Source organism: Erinaceus europaeus, chromosome 7, assembly GCF_950295315.1.
Source record: "Erinaceus europaeus chromosome 7, mEriEur2.1, whole genome shotgun sequence".
NCBI lineage: Eukaryota > Metazoa > Chordata > Mammalia > Eulipotyphla > Erinaceidae > Erinaceus > Erinaceus europaeus.
The window spans coordinates 91,663,561-91,684,154 of record NC_080168.1 but is presented as its reverse complement, the minus strand read 5'-3'; the positions used below and the strand labels follow the sequence as shown (position 1 = coordinate 91,684,154).

Genomic DNA, 20,594 nt, shown 5'->3' with positions numbered 1-20,594 from the left:
CTCATGGACTAGGCTCATCTTAACCAGTTTGTGGTTTTTCTTATATTGACACTTTTTTTTGCCTCCAGGATTATTGCTGAGGCTCAGTGCCTGCGATACAAAGCTACACCTCCTAGAGGCATTTAAAAAATTTTTTTTGCATAGTGGGAGGGGGAGACAGAGAGTAAGAGAGAAAGAAGGACACCTACAGACCTGTTTCACCGCTTGTGAAGCTACCCCCTGCAAGTGGGGGGCTAGGACCTGGAGCCAGGATCCTTGAGCGCAGGTCCTTGTGCTTTGTACTGTGTGCACTTAACCCAGTGCAACAACACCTGGCCCTTGTCACTTTTTTTTAATATTTATTTATTTTTCCTTTTGTTGCCCTTGTTTTTATTGCTATTGTTGTTGTTATTGATGTTGTCATTGTTAGATAGGATAGTGAGAAATAGAGAAAGGGAAGACAGAGAGGGGGAGAGAAAGATACCTGCTTCAGTGCCTGTGAAGTGACTCCTCTGCAGGTGGGGAGCTAGGGCTCCAACCGGGATCCTTAGGCGGGTCCTTGCTCTTCACACCATGTGCACTTAACCTGCTGTGCTACCGTGGACTCCCTCTTGTCACTTTTTAAAAAAAATACTGTTGTTAAAATTCGGAGCTTCAGCTGGCCGGGCTAGCTTCACGGGCGGGTAACAGAGATGACCAGAGACATACGGCTGGGCCGGGAAGCTGTATTTCTTTATTCAGGAACAACGATTTATAAACTAAGACAAACTAATCACCAAACAAAACTCTCTTGCCTCTTTCCCCCACGGCAGCACCAAGCACTCTCGAACTCTTCTTCTTCTAGCGTTTGCCCTTCTTCCATAGCCAGTCAACAGGTCAGGTTGAAAGCTGTCAGGAGCTGCTTGTTGCTGGCTTTGAAAGTGACTGGGATCCATGTGGATTCAGTCGGCTAGGAAGGATCATCAGTTTCCCCAATGAATGGGTACTCATGGGATGCACCACAAGAAGGCCGATCCAATGCATCCTATCTCGAACTCTGGAACTCTGGAACTCTCTCAGGGTTCCTTGGGGCGGGGAAAAGCGGGCCAGTGAAACTAGCAGGACTGAACCAATTTTCTTGGCAGGGGGAGAGCTAGAACAACCCAATGTAAAGCATACAACAATTTCCCCTTTTCTTTTTAACTAAATGACCACAGTATCAGGGGTGTGGGGTGAACAGAAACCTATATCATACAGGCATTTTTAAAAAATAAACTGGCCACATGGAGAAACATGTAAGCAAGTAACAAGAACCAGTGTGCTGCCAAGGGAAGGCCTGAGGGGACCATTTTTTTTTTGCCTCTGTGGGCAAAACTTTATCAGCTTAAAAAAAACATTTGGGGCGTACTTGCCTCGATAGGCATTTGTATGGGGGCGGGGAACAGCCTAGAGTCCCAAAGGCAGCTGGCTGCAATTTACTTACTATGAAACAAAACTTGTCATTAGCATAATCATAGCGCAATCTACCGTTTCTAATAGAGAAGGAATTTGAGACTTTTACATATCAACAATGTCTTTTTAACCTTTTGTTACACCCATTCAAGATGGAGACACACCCTAGGTGTGCGCATGAAAGAAAACCTCAAGCATAAGAATAATTAGCATAGCCATTGTGTAATCTACCATTTCTAATAGAGAAGGTAATTGAGAGTTTTACATATCAACAAATCTATTTAACCTTTTGTTCCACCCACTTAAGATGGAGACACACCTTAGGTGTGCGCAGCTTTTGTTTAGACCAACTTAGTTAAAATATATTGATTGTTAACTGAGATAATTTTTATCTCAGACTTTAAATGTAAGTTAATTTTATCTTTATGAGAATTACGTTGAAAACCTTTTTTATTTAACTTTGCCTAGTAAGAATTTAGCCTTAAAGTTACTGTTTACCAAACTTTAAACACACACATAAACATAGTCATTAATACACAAGGAGAGAAACCTTTGTTACGAAGACATGTCATTTTAAACACGAATTTAGATATGTACTGTCTTAGTTGTTGGGGGGGATCACCATCCGGAGGTGGCCTCCCGCGCAGCTCCACTTCTAGGAATTGCAGGTTGAGATCTCTGTACAAATATCTGTGTACTCTAGCTTGTCTGCCTTCAGACCGGAGCTGGAGATCTTGACCAGGGTGTCCAGTTTTAGCAGGGAGCCCGGGAGGTTCGGGATCTGTCCAGAATTCATAGCACAAGGGCGGGTGGGCCAGCCTTGTAGAACGCGCGGGCCGAGGTGCCCAGGGGTGGCAGCCATGATAGGCCGCCGCGGCCCTGCCCCATGGTCCTGTCATATCTGCTGCCCTGCTCACAGTGGCCGAGCAGCGTGGAGGGATCCCGCGTCCAGTGCCCTGCGCCACTCGGTGGAAAGCCGGCTCTTGTGGGCTGGCCTCAGGATCTTGCGTGTTGGCATCAGGCTCCTGCATGTTGGCATCGGGCTCTAGAGTGTTGGCATCGGGCTCCTGTGTGGTGGCGTCGGCCTCCTGCGGGCTGCGGGGCTGCGGGGCTGCGGGCACGGTGCGCAGGGTTGTCTGGGCACAGCCAGCTTGCTGGCTGTTTAACCAGGTGGAAACAGCAGCTCCGCGCCTCGCCTCCCGTCCGCTGGCTCCTCCCGACTCTGCTGGCTGTTCTGAGTGTTCCCGAGCGAATGGAAACCACAGAGTGGTCCAGAGATAAATGTTCCAGAAACAGTGAAACAGTCTCGTGAAGAAAGGGCAGAGGTCTTTGGAAATCTCTTCACAAGCAGAAGAGAAGGCCATAGTACATAGGTAGCCAAATTGTCTTCACTTATCTGAGAGATGCGCAGGTCAGGTCCACGTGGGCGCCATTTGTTGTTAAAATTCGGAGGCTCTAACTGGCTGGGCTAGCTTCACGGGAGGGTAACAGAAACAACCAGAGACATACGGCTGGGCCGGGAAGCTGTATTTCTTTATTCAGGAACAACGATTTATAAACTAAGACAAACTAATCACCAAACAAAACTCTCTTGCCTCTTTCCCCATGGCAGCGCCAAGCACTCTCGAACTCTGGAACTCTGGAACTCTCTCAGGGTTCCTTGGGACGGGGACAAGCGGCCCGCGAAACTAGCAGGCTGAACCAATTTTCTTGGCAGGGGGAGAGCTAGAACAACCCAATGTAAAGCATACAACAAATTACCATAAGAATTATCACTGGGGCTTGAGTTCATCACCCTTCCTGTCACATATATTGGAGAGAAATTGAGAGGAAAAAGGGAGGAGACAGAGACAGAGAGGGAGAGGGAGAGGGAGAGGAGAGCGAGGAGAGGGAGAGAAAGGGAGAGAGACCTGCAGTACTACTTCTCTGTTTGTGAAGTTTGCCTTTTGTAGGTGGGGATGGAACCCAGATCCTCACACAACGTTATGTGTGCACTCTACTGGGTCAGCCTCCACTTATTCTATACAACCACATACTTCACAGAATTGGTCTTTCCTTGTGCAATTCCTCAAACCATACTGACAGTCACTCCCTCAATAGACTTTAGTCAGAGCATCTAATCCAATTCTGACAAAGAGAATCATTGGTGAGTTTGATGCAGGGCTCAAAGGGAAAGTTTTATAGATTCTTACAAAGTGGTTTTTGTGGGAGATACTGTGCCCCATGGTGTGTGATGTTTTGTCTAAATATGGGTACTGGTATTATTGCAGCCATCTAGCCCCCAAACTGAGTATGAAGCCAAAATAAAGGTAAAAAAGATAAAGGAAACTTGGAAGAGTGAGTCTCTGCCATACCTTTATATAGTGGGAGACGATGAATCTTGTTCTTAAAAACATCATTATAGGGTTGGAATACTTTTTGACACTAAGCACATATAAACCAATCCATGAATCCTAGGTTTATCTTGAAGTTATCTACGTTTATCTCTGTGTTCTGAGGATAAAACCTTTTCGTCAGTCATTCCCCTTTTCTGACATATTAAAGGACTCATTAATAGGAGAACAAGTATTACATAATTATTTCCATGCAAACCTTAAAAGTTAATAGTGTTTTACTTCCTCAGATCACTTTTTACTTTTCTCTTTGTCTTTATTATTCCCACTGGCTTTTTAGACATCAAGCGTTATGATCCATGCCACTTGTTAGCAAAGGAAGTAAAACTGAAATTGTCTCATATTCAATAGCCTGCCGTCTTTTGGTGACATATGCAATTACAGATTTTATATATGATAGTAAAATTAGGTCTTTTAGTCATGGTGAAATATGACATTCAAGGGAAACCTGACAGATACAGAAATATACCTCTCTCTCCTTAAAAAAATAACAGTAGGAGCCAGGCAGTGGCTCACCTGGTTAAGCACTCACATTACTATACACAAGGCCCCAGGTTCAAGGCCCTGGTCTCCAACTGCAGGGGGAAAGCTTCGAGTGCTGAAGTAGAACATCAGGTGTCATTCTGTCACTCTCCCTTTCTATCTCCCTCTCCTGTCTCAATTTATCTGTTTCTGTCCAATAATAAATAAATAGATAAAAAATTTCAGAAGTCACTCAGTTATGCTGAGCATCTGTTGTGTACTACTCTGAGCACCTCAATATCCATTAAAAGGTAGTAAAGAGAAGTAACAGGGTTCCAACTTTCACCAAGCTCACAGACTCTGTGGGAAAGCAAATAGACAATGTGTGAGCACAGAAGAAGGCTATTTGGGGGCCGGGTGGTAGCACGGTGGGTTAAGTGCACTTGGCATAAGGATCCTGGCTCGAGCACTCAGCTCCCCACATGCAGGTAGATCACTTCACAAGTGGTGAAACAGGTCTGCCAGTGTGAATCTTTCTCCCCCCATTTCTCTTCCCCTCCTCACTTCATTTCTCTCTGTCCTATCCAACGACAACAACAATAATAACAACCAGGACAACAAAATGGAAAAAAAAAAAAAAAGACCTCCAGGAGCAGTAGATTTGTAGTGCAGGCACTGAGCCCCAGCAATAACCCGGAAGGAAAAAACAAAACAAAACAAAACGATATGTAACCCTCAGAAGGAGATAGGGAATGTGAGTGAATAAAGAAGTATTTCTGGAGAAAATACATCAAACTTGGGTCCTGCAGACTGAGTAAAAGTAGGCAGTAGGAAAAAGAATATATGCAGAGAAGGGCATATGTATAGAACTAGGAAAGAGAAAAAAATGCATTGCATGGCTTCAGAAGCCTGAAAGTGACCACTTTAAAGCAGGCAGCAATGAGATACCAAATGTATCAAAAAAAAAGTATAGAGGGAGCAGACTATGAGGTTCATTTTTAAATTACACTAGAATAATGCAGCAGAGACTTTGAGTATATTTGATGAAAAGTGTTATATCTGCATGTTTGAGATCAGATTTGAAAAGGACACAGTAGGGGTCCGAGCAGTAGTAGTCATCCAAATAAAATAAAGGTGAAGTCTTGGGAATATTTGAGATGTGAACCTGTGAACCACTAACTGAATGTGTAGTAATAGAAGCATCAAAGATAACCGGGGCTGAGGTGAATGAAAAGATATCTATACTTTTTTTTTTTTTTTTTGCCCACAGGATTATCACTAGGGCTCCATGCCAGCACTACGAATCTGCTACTCCTGGAGGCCATTTTTGTTGCTCTTGTTGTTATTGTTGCCATTTCTGTTATTGTTGTTGTTGGATAGGACAGAGAAATCGAGAGAGGAGGGGATGACAAAAAGGGGGAGAGAAAGATAGACACCTGAGAAGTGAGGGAGGTGGGATGTAAAAAAAAAAAAAAAGAAAGATAGACACTTGAAGACCTGTTTCGCCGCCTGTGAAGCAGCCCCCCTGCAGGTGGGGAGCCAGGAGCTCAAACTAGGATCCTTAAACTGGTCCTTTTGTTTCATGCCATAGGTTCTTGACCTGCTGCACTACTGTCTGGCCCCTGAAAGGATACTTTTACCAGCAAGGTTGCCAAAAGAAGTTGATATAGGGAAGGACAATGAACCTGCCTCTTAGTTATCTGTGGGTTATCTAGTGGATATTAGAGCTGGGTCAAAAGTTGTATAATATGTAAAAGTTCAGACATAAGCTGGAATCTGACTTCAGGGTCCTAATTAATAACTTGATGATATGTCTGTTTCATCATGTCACAGGGGTTGAATGTGATAAAATATATATATCACTTCACACTGTACTCACAGCAGACAAATACTATTTTTATGCACTGTATTTGTTAAGTGTTATTTTTGACGAGCGTTCCTTCTGTTATGCACATTTCTTTTATTTTTAATTAGGAGGTTAATGATTTACCATTCAACTGTTATGCACATTTCTAATGTCTAGCTTAAAATGATAAGAACAGCCCTATTAACTGTTTACTGTACACTTTCTGTCTACTAGATACTCTTTACTCTTTTGACACTGTACACATTAAATCATTTATTTCTCAGAAATACATTATACAACAGGCACTTTCAGTGCCCCATTTTATAAAGATGAAGCTAGACACAAAGAAGTTGTGTCACGTTTCTGGATCATATCTAGCCGGGGCACAATGGAGCTTGGATTTGAATAAAAGGTCTAACTCCCACTTTACATATGATGATGTACTTTCATGGTTTTAAATTTTAGGCTGGGAGATAGGTCACTGTTAGAATGTGCCCATACCATGTCTGGAGACCCAGGTTTGAGCCTTGGCACCATAAGCAAACATGGAAAGCACTAGAGGAAGCACCTTAGATGGGGTTGTGCTTTAGTGGCTCTCCTCTCTATCTGAAATAGAAAAAAGAGAGGAGCAGTGAAATCGCTCACTTGGTTAGTGTATTCCCTTCCTATGTGTACAACCCAGGTTCAAGTCCAGCCCCCCACTGCATTGAAGGAAGCATTGGTGTTTTTCTCTCTCTCTCTCTCTCTCCTTCCCTCTTTCTCTCCCTCCTGCTCTCTCTCTCTCTCCCTCCTTCCCTCTCTCTCTCTCTTTTTCTCTGTCTCTCTCCCTCTCCCTCCTTCCCTTACTCCCTTTCTCCCTTACTTATTCCTTTCTTCCCTGTGTCTAAAAAAAAAAAAGGAAAAATCAGCCTGGGAGCAGTTTAGTCATACAAATGTGAGACTCCAGCATCCCCCCATCAAAAATGTATATACATACTTGTAGGTAGTTACTGTGTTGTGCTGTGCCTTGTATACAAAACTGAATCTGTCACAAGTGCTATAGTTTGTGTTTCAAAAAATTTGCTTCCCAACCTTTAGCTATCCCCAAAATATTCCATTCCACACAAAGTGTTGAAAGGAGTCAGCAAAAATTATTTTGAGTTGAGTACTGTGATGTAAATTAGGAATTTTGTTTACTATCTACATGATGTAGATATGATGGGATTAAAGATGGAGACAGGAATACTCTTTGGTAGCATAAAACTATGTTCTTTCATTTTTTTCTGCTTTGATTCAGAGAAAAAATAATGTTTAGAAGCCATATCTAAATTATACCTTTATAGAAACATTAATCCATGTTTCTTAGAAGGGAGCAGGAATGAATCAGATTGAAAGAGTATAGATTTAACTAGTAGCAGTTAGATGGGAAATGGCAAATATAAACCAGAAAATATTAAATTCAATTGAGGCTGATTTTCCTATACATTAATATTGTTTCAAAGTCATGGGAATAAATATTTTTGGGTTAGATGACCTATCCTTTTTAGGGACTCTTTTGTCTAAGCAATCTCTCTTCAGTATGCCCAGTACTTTTTAATAAAACAAAATATTTTTCAACACTTAAATTTAAAAGCCTGATGGGAAAATTTCTCCTAAATATTTCACTCTAAGGGTATTTACTTCGAAATTGACTGAGGTTGACTCATGAAATTAATGAAGGTTCCTTGACCTTGGAAATCATAGAAAATGATTATGACCATGAAAATAATTTTGAGAGATTAGTATCATTTGATGTCTTAATTAAGAAATATGCTATAGTCAAATGTCTTGGAGTATCTTAAAATGGGATTCTTTGTCATTTTGCATATATTTCTATTTGTATTAATATAATTTCAACAAATGGAAATGGTTAATTGAATTGAGAAATAAATGTGTTTACTGATAATTACTTAGCCTTTGAATTGTAATTACATTTTCTATTCTTTGTAGGATTATTTAACCATTCACAAGTTTGGCAATGCAGCCAGAAATGATCTCTGGAGCACACTATCAGAGGTAAAATATAGGAAATCTTTTTTGAGTATTTAAGTCTTCTGTCCAGAAATCCATCACTTTTACGGCACTAATAGTTTTATCTTTTTATATTTTCCTTTAGCTATTACTGTTTTCTTGTTTTATTCTTGATATGTTGTGAAGATTATGGGATTTTAAAATACCTAGACAATAAATGGTAGTAAAAGATGCCTTGCCTACTTTTAAGTAAGATAATGCTTTGTAATATAATTTTAATATATCAGATACTGATGTTTAAGAGAAATATTGATGTTTTAAAGATATTCCTATGTGCATAACATTTTAATTTGGTACCAGAAACAATAGACGTTGATATTTAATGATGCTAATATTGATGCTTTAAAGATATTTCTATGTGCATAACATTTTAATTTGGTACCAGAAACAATAGACATTGATATTTAATGATGCTGAAAATGCATGCCTTAACAATAAAGTACGGTTTATCATCCATTAGGTAAATTCTTCAGAGCTAATAAAACTTTTATTTCTCTCTATATGTATGTTCACAAAGCTAACTTAAGGCAAAAAGATTCATTATACTAACACATTATGTTAGCTTCATTGGTTTTAAATGTTTCATAGGTAAATCATAAAGGCAAAAATGAAAATGGATTAATGTTCATTATGTTTATAAAACTAATCTATATATTTTTGCTTATAAAGGCTTTAAAAAGGAATAGGAAGTATGTAAATATACAAGAAGTAATGGATCAGTGGACTCTCCAGATGGGTTACCCAGTTATCACCATTTTGGGAAATACAACAGCAGAACATAGAATAATAATTACCCAACAGCATTTTATTTATGACATCAGTGCTAAAACTAAAGCACTTCATAATAACAGGTAAAACAGCTATTTAACATGAAAAATTACTTTGATCATTGTTTAATTTTTAGTAATTTAAAATAGCATTGAAATAACACTTCTGAAATGTCATGAGTAAAATAATTTGCGTTTTTAAATTTTCATGTGAGAGTCCTCACTCACTCACATTCATAGACATTTTAACCATCAAGGTGCTAGCAAGTCAGTTGTTTTTATTTAGGAAACTAGAATTAAAAAAAAAATCATGCCAAATTTAACAATCATCTTTTTCCTTTTCACTGAAAGTATTTCTTGAATTGAATTCAGTAAATTGAATGGAATTAACCAAAGTGAATCTTAAAAAATGAACAAGAGCAGAAGCCAATGTAGGGGGCTCGGTTAGGAGACAGATGGCTGAGTTGGTCCCCTACAAGCCAGTAATCCAAAAATTAATCAAAATAACAAACAAAAAAATTGAACCAATGAAGTTCAAACTGTAAATGTTTTTAAATGGTCTGTCAATGTCACTTAGTATCAAAAATAAGTTAGCTTTCCATATTTTTCATGACAGTGTACTTCTAACTTTGATTTTGTTGTTGTTGTTGTTGTTGTTGTTGTTGGGCTTCAGGTCCCGACATGAACCAGAAATGAAAGAAAAGACACACACACATAATACAGTGAGTGAGCCTTGGCCTGAGGGATTATATTCAAGAGTTTCCCTATAAACAAGGAAGTCCTGAATGCAGCAGCAAACGAAGGCTGAGGGCTCTTTTTATTGGTATTTGATATAGATACATGAAGGGAAAAAAAAAAGCAGAAGTTCAAAGCAAGTTAGACAAATATAAGCAATTTCTGGAGAATGTTTGTGTGACACCTACGGAGTATGTTGTGACTCTCATCCTGTACTGGGACCCAGCCATAGAGCCATTATGCCATCAGTCGTGTAAACTTACCAACCACCCAGCTATCAGGCCCTTTTGCTTAGCAAGGCATTGCTGTCATCAGTAGGTACAGGCCAGACTTTTGCCTAAGTGAAATTTTGTTATAGGCTCTGGACAAACAATGTGCACCTGCCTTACTTTGGGACACAGAAATCTAGAGCATTGTACATATCTTCTGTACACAATTCAGCATGTTCGTAGCTATTCCCTGTACATAGATATTTCTAGGGTCCTTTCATTCCGTATTCTCAACAATTAGTCTGATTTTTTTTTTTTTAGCTTGTAGTGCCTTTTCTACTTTATGTTTTCTTACTGTGTTTCATGTTATTAGGGGCCTAGTTACAGAAAAGACAAAGTAGCCATGCTGCAAACTGCTTCTAAGTCTTTATTTTTAATTTTTTATCATCTTTTTTTTATTCGATAGCGACAGCCCGAAATTGAGAGGGAGGGGGAAGGTAGAGAGGGAGAGACAGAGAGAGACTTTCAGCATTGCTTCACCACTTGCAAAGCTTTCCCCCTGTAGGTGGGAACTACAGGCTCAAACTTGTGTCCTTTCACATTGTGATATGTGCACTTAACCAGGTGCACCACCACTCAGCCCCATTTCTAAGTCTTTGTGAGAAAATGGTTATCAGTGTGGGGGCAAGTCACAGAACTTTGGTGGTGTTGAACTATACCCCCATAACTTTATAATCCTGTAAATATTATTAAATCACTGATTAAAAACTCACATTAAATAAAACAATTACTTCAACAAACTGCCCTTTGCAGTCCCAGTGTCTGAACCCATGGAATGCAGTGTTGCCTTTCCACACTGTCAAAGAATGGCAGTGCTACTTCACCTAACATGGTTTCCTCCAGCTGCTGCCAGATGGTGTCTCTCATCACCCAATGTCTAGTCTGTGACTAAACATTTTAAATATCTACACTGGATTTGTAGGAAGTCCATAAAAGCAACTGGACTATAGTAAAGTTAGAGGGGGTTCAAACCATGCCTTTGCAGATGATCAGTACGGCATAAGCATCACGGTTGCAGAAAAACTTAAAGGACATGTAAATGACAGAACAAATTTTGAACAAAAGTACTCTGGCAGCCTATAGCCTATGTCAGGTGTAACTGCCATGAGCCTGACTATATAAAGTCAGAAATGTTCCCTGGCTGTATAAATAATTGTAACTCCTGTAGAACTTTGCTTTTGCTACAGTATAAAATCATGTGGGTCATATTGTACCCTGAGAAGCTGGCATAAAAATACTGAATAGCATAATGTATGATCTCTCAGCTAATTTCAACATTTATTTTTTTATTTTAAAATAAGAGAGCTTGCAGTTGAAAGCTCTAGTATTTAATGTTATATTCTTGTTCACTTAATTCACTGTAACATTATGATCAACGTTTCAAAAGCAATTTCATCTGCCCTTTGTACATAGTCTTCCTAAGTCCTTACTACATAATGCAAATTACAGCATTTTCCTCTCACTCTCAGTTATTGAGTTCACACAGTGTGTGTGTATATATATATATATATATATATATATATATGTATTTACATTTAAAAAATCAAATTTATTTTCACATGCTGCATAGTGTTGGCTCTCCTTGTTACTAATGGTGCCACGAGGAGTCAAGACACTCAATCTTTATTCTAGAGAAAGAAAGAAAATTTAGTCTTGGATTGATTTGAAATCCAGTCTGCTTTTTTCTAGCTACTTACCTGAAATTAAATTCATTTACTTTATGTAAATAATAGTATGAATTTTTATTATGAAAAAAGTCAAATTACCAAAAATGCTTCTTAAAAGTTCTTTATTGGGGGATTAATATTTTACAGTTGCTAGCCAATACAGTAGTTTGTATATGCATAACGTTTCTCAGTTTTCCACACAACAATACAACCTCCACTAGGTCCTCTGCCATCCTGTGTCAGGACCTGAAGTCTCACCCCAACCCACCCCAGAGTCTTTTACTTTGGTGCAATACAGCAACTCCTGTCCAAGTTCTGCTTAGATTTTTTCTCTTCTGACCTTGTTTTTCAACTTCTGCCTGTGAGTGAGATTATCCCATATTCATCCTTCTGTTTCTGACTTAGAAAATGCTTTTTTTGTTGTTATTGCTGGGAATTCACTACTACACGCTGACATTCCTTTTAGACAGAGAAACAAAGCAGAAACAGAGGCGGGGAGGAAAGGACTGCACACTAAGGTTTCCTCTGATGTGCTGGGTGCTGGGTTCATCCGTGGGTCATGTACATGACAAAACAAGCACACAGGTGAGCTTTAATTCTGACCCAGAAAAAAGCTTTCTAAAATATCTCAGACTGATTCATTCCTTGCATACTGGACAACAGTTTTTAGACATTAATTTAGAAATTCCATGTATAAACACCACATTAAAATGATCTCATAGTATTCTCAGATTGATCTACGTTAAAGGAGAGGAATAAAATTAATTTCCCCCCTTTTTTTTCTTTTAACTTGCATAGTATTTTAGGTAAGTTGAGTTAAACTTTTTTTTTTCACAGAAAATGTTCTAGAATAAATAAGATGCTTGTTGAAATCTAAATACTGAAATTGTTGAAATGTGTATTAATCCAATGTAGAGACAAGCAGAAAGAAATTATTTTTAGACCATAATCAATATATCGTGTGGCTCAGATTTATAGGTTTCTGTTATTTCTTATACTAATTGCAAAATGCAGTTTTTTTAAGAATAAATAATTTTTTAGGCAGTCTCAATTTTGTATTGGCATTAAAACTCTTAGAGGTCAAGACTACTTAGTTTCATTAAATGAGTGAAGTCATCTGCTTGACTTACTCCTTACTATTGTTACTGAGTACATTTTTTAGTTTGCCTGAAGAGAATAATAATAAAAAAAAGAAAATATATAGGAAATACTGCTTATTTGATAATTACTATTCTTATCCTTAACCCCTTCCCTTATTTATTATTATTATTATTATTTATTCTATTTTTTTTTTTTTGCAGTTACCTGTGGCAGATTCCATTAACTATTGTGGTAGGAAATAGGAGCCATGTGTCTTCAGAAGTAATTATTTGGGTGTCTAACAAATCAGGTAAAATAGATTTTCTACCCCAAGGAACTATTTGGTTTCAGATAATTGTCCAGCAGCTTAACTTCTTGTTGTAGTTCAGTTGTTATAAAATGTGGAAAAGACAAGTTAGGAAGAAATATTGAAACATAGGACATGTTTTTATTAAATTTCCTGCAATCTTTTCAGCAAAGTTACTTTTAAAAGGACAGGTGAATCAGTATTTCATAGAATTAGATAATCATATTTAAGGAAGGGAGGGGTATCAATAAGTTTCCAGATCATCCCTTAGGAAGGGTCGAATCTCAGGTAGCACAGAAAATTGAAACCTTCTATTTCTAAATATTTTCAATAAGATAGTGACCTATTTCAATTCACTGTCAGAAACCTATTTCTTGAATTCAATCTAAATCCTTCATGCCAGAGTATGAAACTGGTTCCTTTTATTTCTGTTTTCTATTGAATTGAAAAAAAAAGTCTTTTATGTAATGCTTCTTTTAGATTGAGATGGCAAGCATTTTCACATTTTATTTTGTTTATGGATTCCTTATATTTTGCTAATTGGTGTTATTTTTGCTGCTTTGTAGGCATGATTTTAAACACCTATAAGCCTTTTATTAAATTAGATGATGTAATTAATTAAACATGGTTTCTTCCCCTTAGTTTTGCTATTACAAGGGGTATATGTAAGAAATGAAGCCATAAATATGCCTGTGTATAGAAAAAGTTCTCAGGAGACTCGAATCTACTAAGCAGAAATGTAAATACTTGTATTTCAAGTTAAGTTTTTATTCAAATGTTCATATTGATATATTTTAAGTCACATTATAAAAATGCATGCTTCTGTTTATTTACATTGTGTAAGAATGTTCACATAATAATAAGGGAGCACTGAAATACTTGAAAATTCATTGACATTTCTCCTTTTTAACTGCTTATTATAAATTATCCCTTCTTGGATTTCTTGGAGCTAGTGCTTTTAACATGATATTGAATTCATATTCACTATATTATTTATTTTTATTTTTACCTTCTTACCTTTATGTGGCTATATTTATCTACCTAATTTGTTATGAAATGGTGAATGAAAGTAGTGAATTATTAGTGGAATAGTCCAATTATTAGACTGAAGTTATCACTGCATAGAATTGCTAGAAGCATGAAATTAAATAGTACTTAGAAAGACAGTAAAATGCTTTCTCTTGAGAGAAACTGAGAGGGGAGGAGGAGATAGAAAGGGAGAGAAAAAGAGAGACACCTGCAGCACTGTTTTTGCACTTGTGAAGCTTTCCCCCTGCACGTGGGGACCAGGGGCTTGAACCTGGGTCCTTGGACATTATAATGTGTGTGTTCAACCAGGTATGCCACCACCTGTTCCCCCACACCTACTACCTCTAAGTGCCTTCCCCCCCCCCCTCTTTTCTCTCTGGGTCTTGATGGAATTGGAGTTCAGAGCCTCCTGGTGATCTTCCCCTTCACTTACCCCTTGGAGATTATAGACCAAAATTCAGTACGGGGTTCTGAAGGTGGAAGGTCTGGATTTTGTAATTGCTTCTCCACTGGACACGGGCGTTAGCAGGTCACTTCATATACACAGTCTGCTTCTGTCTTTCCCTTAGGGGTAAGGCTCTGGAGAGGTGAGGTTCCAGGACACATCGGTGAAGTCATCTATCTGCCCAGGGAGTTCAGGATGAAATTGTAATAGTATCTGCAACTTGGTGGCTGAAATGCAGTAAGATATAAAGTCGGATAAAATGTTTAACAGGAACCATAAGGTAGGAATAGAGCAGCTGTGAATAGAGATTTTAGGGTTGGTAAAAGCTAGAAGTCTTATTTTAGGTATTCTCCTAGATGCCTATGACTGTGCTAACTTTTGTTGGAGCTTAATGTCTAACCTGCAGGTGAATTTCAAATATTGTCTGGGTAGATGGAGTCAGAGTTGAGCATAGAACTATAGGACTAGAAATCTGGATCAGGGCAGAGAGTAGCTCCTAAACTTGAAGAAAATATATAAATAAAGCTAATTATTTACCACTTCAGTCTGGCTTGGGGCCCATATCTATTCATATTTAGCACAGGAGCCTGTAAAACCTGCGAGTTCCTGTCAGTCTGTGTGTGCAGTCCATGGTCACAGCTGGAAACATTCGGAGAGTGGGGGCAGTTCTTACTGGTCATTCATAGTGAGGGTGGGAGAATTTTTTTGAGAGAGATCTAAAGGAAAGCAAACCTTCTATTCTGCCAGCTTATTCTCATTATAAGAGTATTCAATTTTGTCTTCAAGTCCTTTATTATTTGGCAGCAAGTGCAGGAGTATCAAATTATAATGCTGTTGTCGTAAAAACTGGTGCTGCTGGAGGTCTAACAAGGGCAGACCAGAGATCCCTGCTCACTTTGCAGAGAAACCCAAAAGAGGAGGGAGGGAGGGAGGGAGGGAGGGAGAGAGAGAGAGAGAGAGAGAGAAAGAGAGAGAGAGGCAGAGAGACAGAGAGACAGAGAGAGAAAACATCACAGTCAGCTCCTGGTACCTCTTGTGTGTGTGTGTGTGTGTGTGTGTGTGTGTGTGTGTGTGTGTGTGTGTGTGTGTGTGTGTATGTGTTTGTGTAGATAGGCAAGTGGAGCAGAGAAAGTGGGGAAACTGTAAATGATGACATCTACCCCAAAGTGATGTAAGTGGCTTTATCTCTGAGCCTCAGTATCCCCAATAGTACCTGTTCTAAAAGGGGCAGGTGCAGAATGGGGAAGGGATCCCTTGACCCAGGGTGGAGAAAGATGATACTTTGGTGGTGGATGAGGTATGCTAATATATTTTGTGGAGATGTGAAATTATACTCTTGTGACAACTAAAGTTTTGTAACACTCAATAAAAAAATGAAAGAGCTTAAAAAATCCTTCTTTGTTATGTTGAATAAATGACTGACTCCAGAAAAATAAAAAGGGTATTAGCTTTTATCTTTTTCATATCATATTTATTTATTTATTTTCCCTGTCATTGCCCCTTTATTTTATTATTGCTGTTGTTATTGATGTCGTCATTGTAGTATAAGACAGAGAGAAATGGAGAGAGGAGGGGAAGACAGAGAGGGGGAGAGAAAGATAGACACCTGCAGACCTGTTTCACTGCTTGTGAAATCATCCCCCTACAAGTGGGGAGCGGGGGGGGCTCGAACCGGTCCTTGTGCTTTGCGCCACATATGCTTAACCTGCTGCACTACTGCCCAACTCCCTTGAGAGAAAATTTTATGTGAGGAGGAGAATGCAAGTGAAAGAAGTCAGATTACTATTTGGACTATAATATACTGGGGCTGAACTTAGAGTCTTAGTCATTCAAGTCTTTCATTCAGCTGAGCTATTTCTCTGGACATCTATACTACTTATAAGTACAATTTTAATTACAACAAAGAAATCAATGTTTTTAAAGTTTTCATTATTAGTAATATAGACACAACTTCATGAAATTGGAAGGGAAAGCCATATAGAATTACAAAATTATTTTGACTCATCATAAACTTTTCCCTTCTCAATTTTTAAACCTTCTAAATGAATAATCAATTCCTGGGTAAAACATAGATCATTTAAGCCTAAAATAATTTTTAAATTAAGCTTTTAGTTACTTGAAATAGACAAAATAAGTTATCTTTTATTTTTACTAGTAACATTCAGAGAATCAAGACATTACAACATGTCTCTTATTTAGTTATTCAGTTAACAACAACTGGAAAGTGACAAATTTAATGTTAATTGTTAGGAAAGAAAAGATCTGCATTATAAGATAATTTGATTCTGAAATAACAAAGTAAACAGTAACAATAATATAGTGTTTAGTGCTTTCCTCAAGTGCTGATTCATAGGAGACTCACAAGCCTCTAAAATAATAATTATTATTGGTGTTGGTAGTGATGCACTTTTTTGAGTACACATGTTACAATGTGCAAGGACCCAGGTTCAAGTCCCAAGTTTCCACCTGCAGTGGGAAAACTTTGCAAGTGGTGAAGCAGGGCTGTAGGTCTCTCTCTCTCTCTCTCTCTCTCTCTCTCTCTCTCCTTCTCTCCCTCTCTCCCTCTCTCCCTCCCCTACCTCTCTCCCCCTCCTCTTCTCTCTCTCCATCTCTATCTTCCCCTCCCTCTCAATTTATAGCTGCCTGTGTCCAATAATAAAAAAACATAATATAACATGTGGCACACCTAGTTAAGCTCACATGTTAGTTACAGTACTCAAGGACCAGGGTTGAAGCCCCTGGTCCCACCTGCAGGGGGAAAGCTTTGCAAGTTGTGGAGTAGGGCTGCAGGTGTGTCTTTGTCTCTCTTCCTCTCTATCTCCCCTACCCCTCTTAATTTATAGCTGTCTCTATCAAATTCATAAAGATAATTTAGAAAAATTCTAAGCAATTATCATTTACTATGGTGATATTGGTTTACAGACCTGTATATGTTTTATGTACAAGATCATCTTTTCAGTTTGTCTATTGCTAAACTGTGCCACCACAATGTGCCAATTTTCTTCCCCATTCTACCTTTCTCCCTTTCTCACCTTCCCCTCTGCCACTTTTGTAACTTCAGTTCTGCAGGAGAACCTCAGGGTCAGTGTATTTTGTTTTAATAGTTTTTGTACAAAGAAAAATTGGGACTGAGAAATTTAAATTTCCTAAGTTGTCCTAAAATATTGATCTTTCTGTTCTAAATTGACCATCTTTATTCATACACACACACACACACACACACACACACACACACACACACACACACACACACACACACACACTTTGCTAGATTGGATCAAGCACAACCATGTTGGCTTGTTGTTTCTTCAGAGCATACTTTAATTTGATTCTCATTCATTGAGAAAATGCGCCTGCTATACCTGTTTCAATTATTACTCGTATCACCCAGATTGACTTTTTAAAAATCTGAATTGGAATTTTTGTTTGTTGTTGTTTTTCAACCAGCCAACTTGAGGTGACCTGGTCTCATTTAACTTTTTATTACAAAAGGAAGAATATTAAAGTCTAAAATCTTATAAAATGCCAACTACTTTGTGTCTTGATAGAGTCTATATCTTGCATCATTTGAATACATTCTAAATAGATTATTTAACTGCTATACCTTCCATACTTTTTTATTATGGTACTCATCACATACTGTACCTCATTAGGATATTGGAAAAGATCTCTTTAAAATTCATTGCTTGTCATTAGTTAATTTGAAGAACATTTTAGAGATATAATTAACTAGAGTGAAAAAGGTATTTAAAAATCTATTACAAAATCTTTCAGGGAATCGTTTTTCCTAAGATCTCATTTATAACAAAGACATAAAAATCTTCATGAACAGTAATAACCTTCATGTTTTAGTTATCTAATTAATAATGGCATACTTAAAAACAATATAATTCTGCCCATCTTATTCATATCAGATGAAGGCAAGGGTTTAGAGATTATTTCCCTATTTCTCTATTATACCTATAAATTCTTGAATGGAACACAATTAAAAACTAAGTTCAAATATAGCAGGTAAGGTGGTCAGCCATATAAATTGTAAACAGAAAATCACATTTAAAAATACACTAAATACCATAGGTATTCACAACTATTTCAAAATTTTATAAAAATAGATGGTATATTCACATTTTAAAAATATTTTATTTATTTATTAATAAGAAAGATAGGAGGAGAGAGAGAAAGAGCCAGACATCACTTTGGTACATGTGCTGCCAGGGATTGAGCTCAGGATCTCGTGGTTGAGAGTCTAGTTCCTTAGCCACTGCACCATCTCCTGGACCACTATTCACATTTTAAGCTTCGTGTTTTCACATTATGTACAATTTTTAAATAGCTCCTTCTTAAGTGAAAAATATCTGACTTGCTCTTAACACAAGTGAATTCAATTGAAGTTTTTTTAAAAAAATTGATACAAAATTCTTAATTATTTGAAGACATATAGTTGGTCATGAGACATAGTATCCCTCATTATTTCAGTCTTAATTATGCTTCTCTAAATTCAGAAGAGATTAATTAAAACATTTCTGAGGTTATTTCAGTTTTTCTAAATGTCATACTTTCTTGTTAACTTTTTAAAAAATATTTATTTTATTTATTTATTCCCTTTTGTTGCCCTTGTTGTTTTATTGTTGTAGTTATTATTGTTATTGTCGTTGTTGGATAGGACAGAGAGAAATGGAGAGAGGAGGGGAAGACAGAGAGGAGGAGAGAAAGATAGACACCTGCAGACCTGCTTCTCTGCCTGTGAAGCAACTCCCCTGCAGGTGGGGAGCCGGGGTTCGAACCAGGATCCTTATGCCGGTCCTTGTGCTTTGCGCCATCTGCGCTTAACCCGCTGTGCTACAGCCCGACTCCCCTCTTGTTAACTTTTTTACATCTATAAAATGGGGTGACAATATGAAGCTTTTCTGAAATTGTGTGAAGAAGCCCATTAAATTTGCAAAATATATTGTACACATGGAAGTTACCAGAAACTTGACAGCTTAGCAGATTTTCATGCCTAAAGCACCAACGGGCTCAGATTCAGTTCTTTATCTTCCTGGTCATATTTTTAGTCTATATTTTTAGAGAGAGAAAGGGAAAGGAGAAAGAGAAAGACCAAAAGCATCAGTCTTCTAGCCACAGAGCACCCCTGGTTCTGTCTTGGTGCTCTCAGATGATACTTGGTGGGTGTTAAACCTAGTTTCTTCCACAATAAACCGTACGCACACCTACTAATTCTCCTTATGGCCCAGATTAATTTTCTTATGTTCTATGTATGAGTTGAGTAGAATTCTAAAATTATAAATAAATAAATAAATAAAATGAGTCCCTTCTTTGGCGAGCATAAAATTGGAAATCACTTTAAATATCATTCTTTGACCATTAACTTACAGGTAAGAAAATTGAGAACCCAAGAGAATCAATTATCTAAGCTTAAACATTTTACATAAATGACGGGGACAAGAATTCTATTTTCCTATGGCCATCCTGATTCCTGTTCACAATACTATTTTTTTTTCCTTTACGGATCAATATGAGGATGTGAAAACTTTATATATCAAATTACAATAAAAATGTTATAGTATCTTCTATTAATAGAGTGTAGTATAATAAACAAAAAGACACTGAAATCAAGAGACCTAAAATGGACTATTTCAGCATTTTTTGGACAATTCTATTAACCTGTACGAGATTCATTTCTTTATTTCTTCCAACATATAATCTTCGAAAAAATGGCAAGAAATTAAAGTGCTATTTGAAGCATTAAAGATTTGATTTTTATGTCCAGTATACATTTAGGCTTAAGAATTTCTCTTACACTTACAAGGCCATGGTACACCCCTTCCCATTACCATGCTCAACGACCCAGGGTTCAAGCCTCTGCTCCCCACCTACAGGGAGGCTACATCACAAGCAAAGCAGATCTACAGGTGTCTATCTTTCTCTCTATGTCCTCTTCCTCTCTCAATTTCTCTCTGTCCTATCAAACAAAATGGAAAAAATGAAAGGAAAAAATGGTCACCAGGAGCGGTTGATTCATGTGCAGGCACTGAGTTCCAGTGATAATCCTGGTGGCTAAATTTGCTAACATGTCACCTGAATTTGATTAATTATAAATAGATTACTCGATTTCATGTGTAAAGAAAACAAAAG

At 37.8% G+C, this 20,594-nt stretch overlaps 1 protein-coding gene across 1 annotated transcript in view; it reads left to right on the top strand.

Annotated features, from left to right (window-relative positions):
* The window catches only part of TRHDE (thyrotropin releasing hormone degrading enzyme), a 161,563-nt gene that overhangs the window by 27,556 nt on the left and 113,413 nt on the right, over positions 1 to 20,594 (top strand). The window contains exons 2-4 of the mRNA XM_060194935.1: positions 8,080 to 8,145; positions 8,830 to 9,011; positions 12,900 to 12,988. Coding sequence (XP_060050918.1) covers positions 8,080 to 8,145; positions 8,830 to 9,011; positions 12,900 to 12,988 — 337 coding nt within the window. The remainder of the gene's footprint in view (positions 1 to 8,079; positions 8,146 to 8,829; positions 9,012 to 12,899; positions 12,989 to 20,594) is intronic.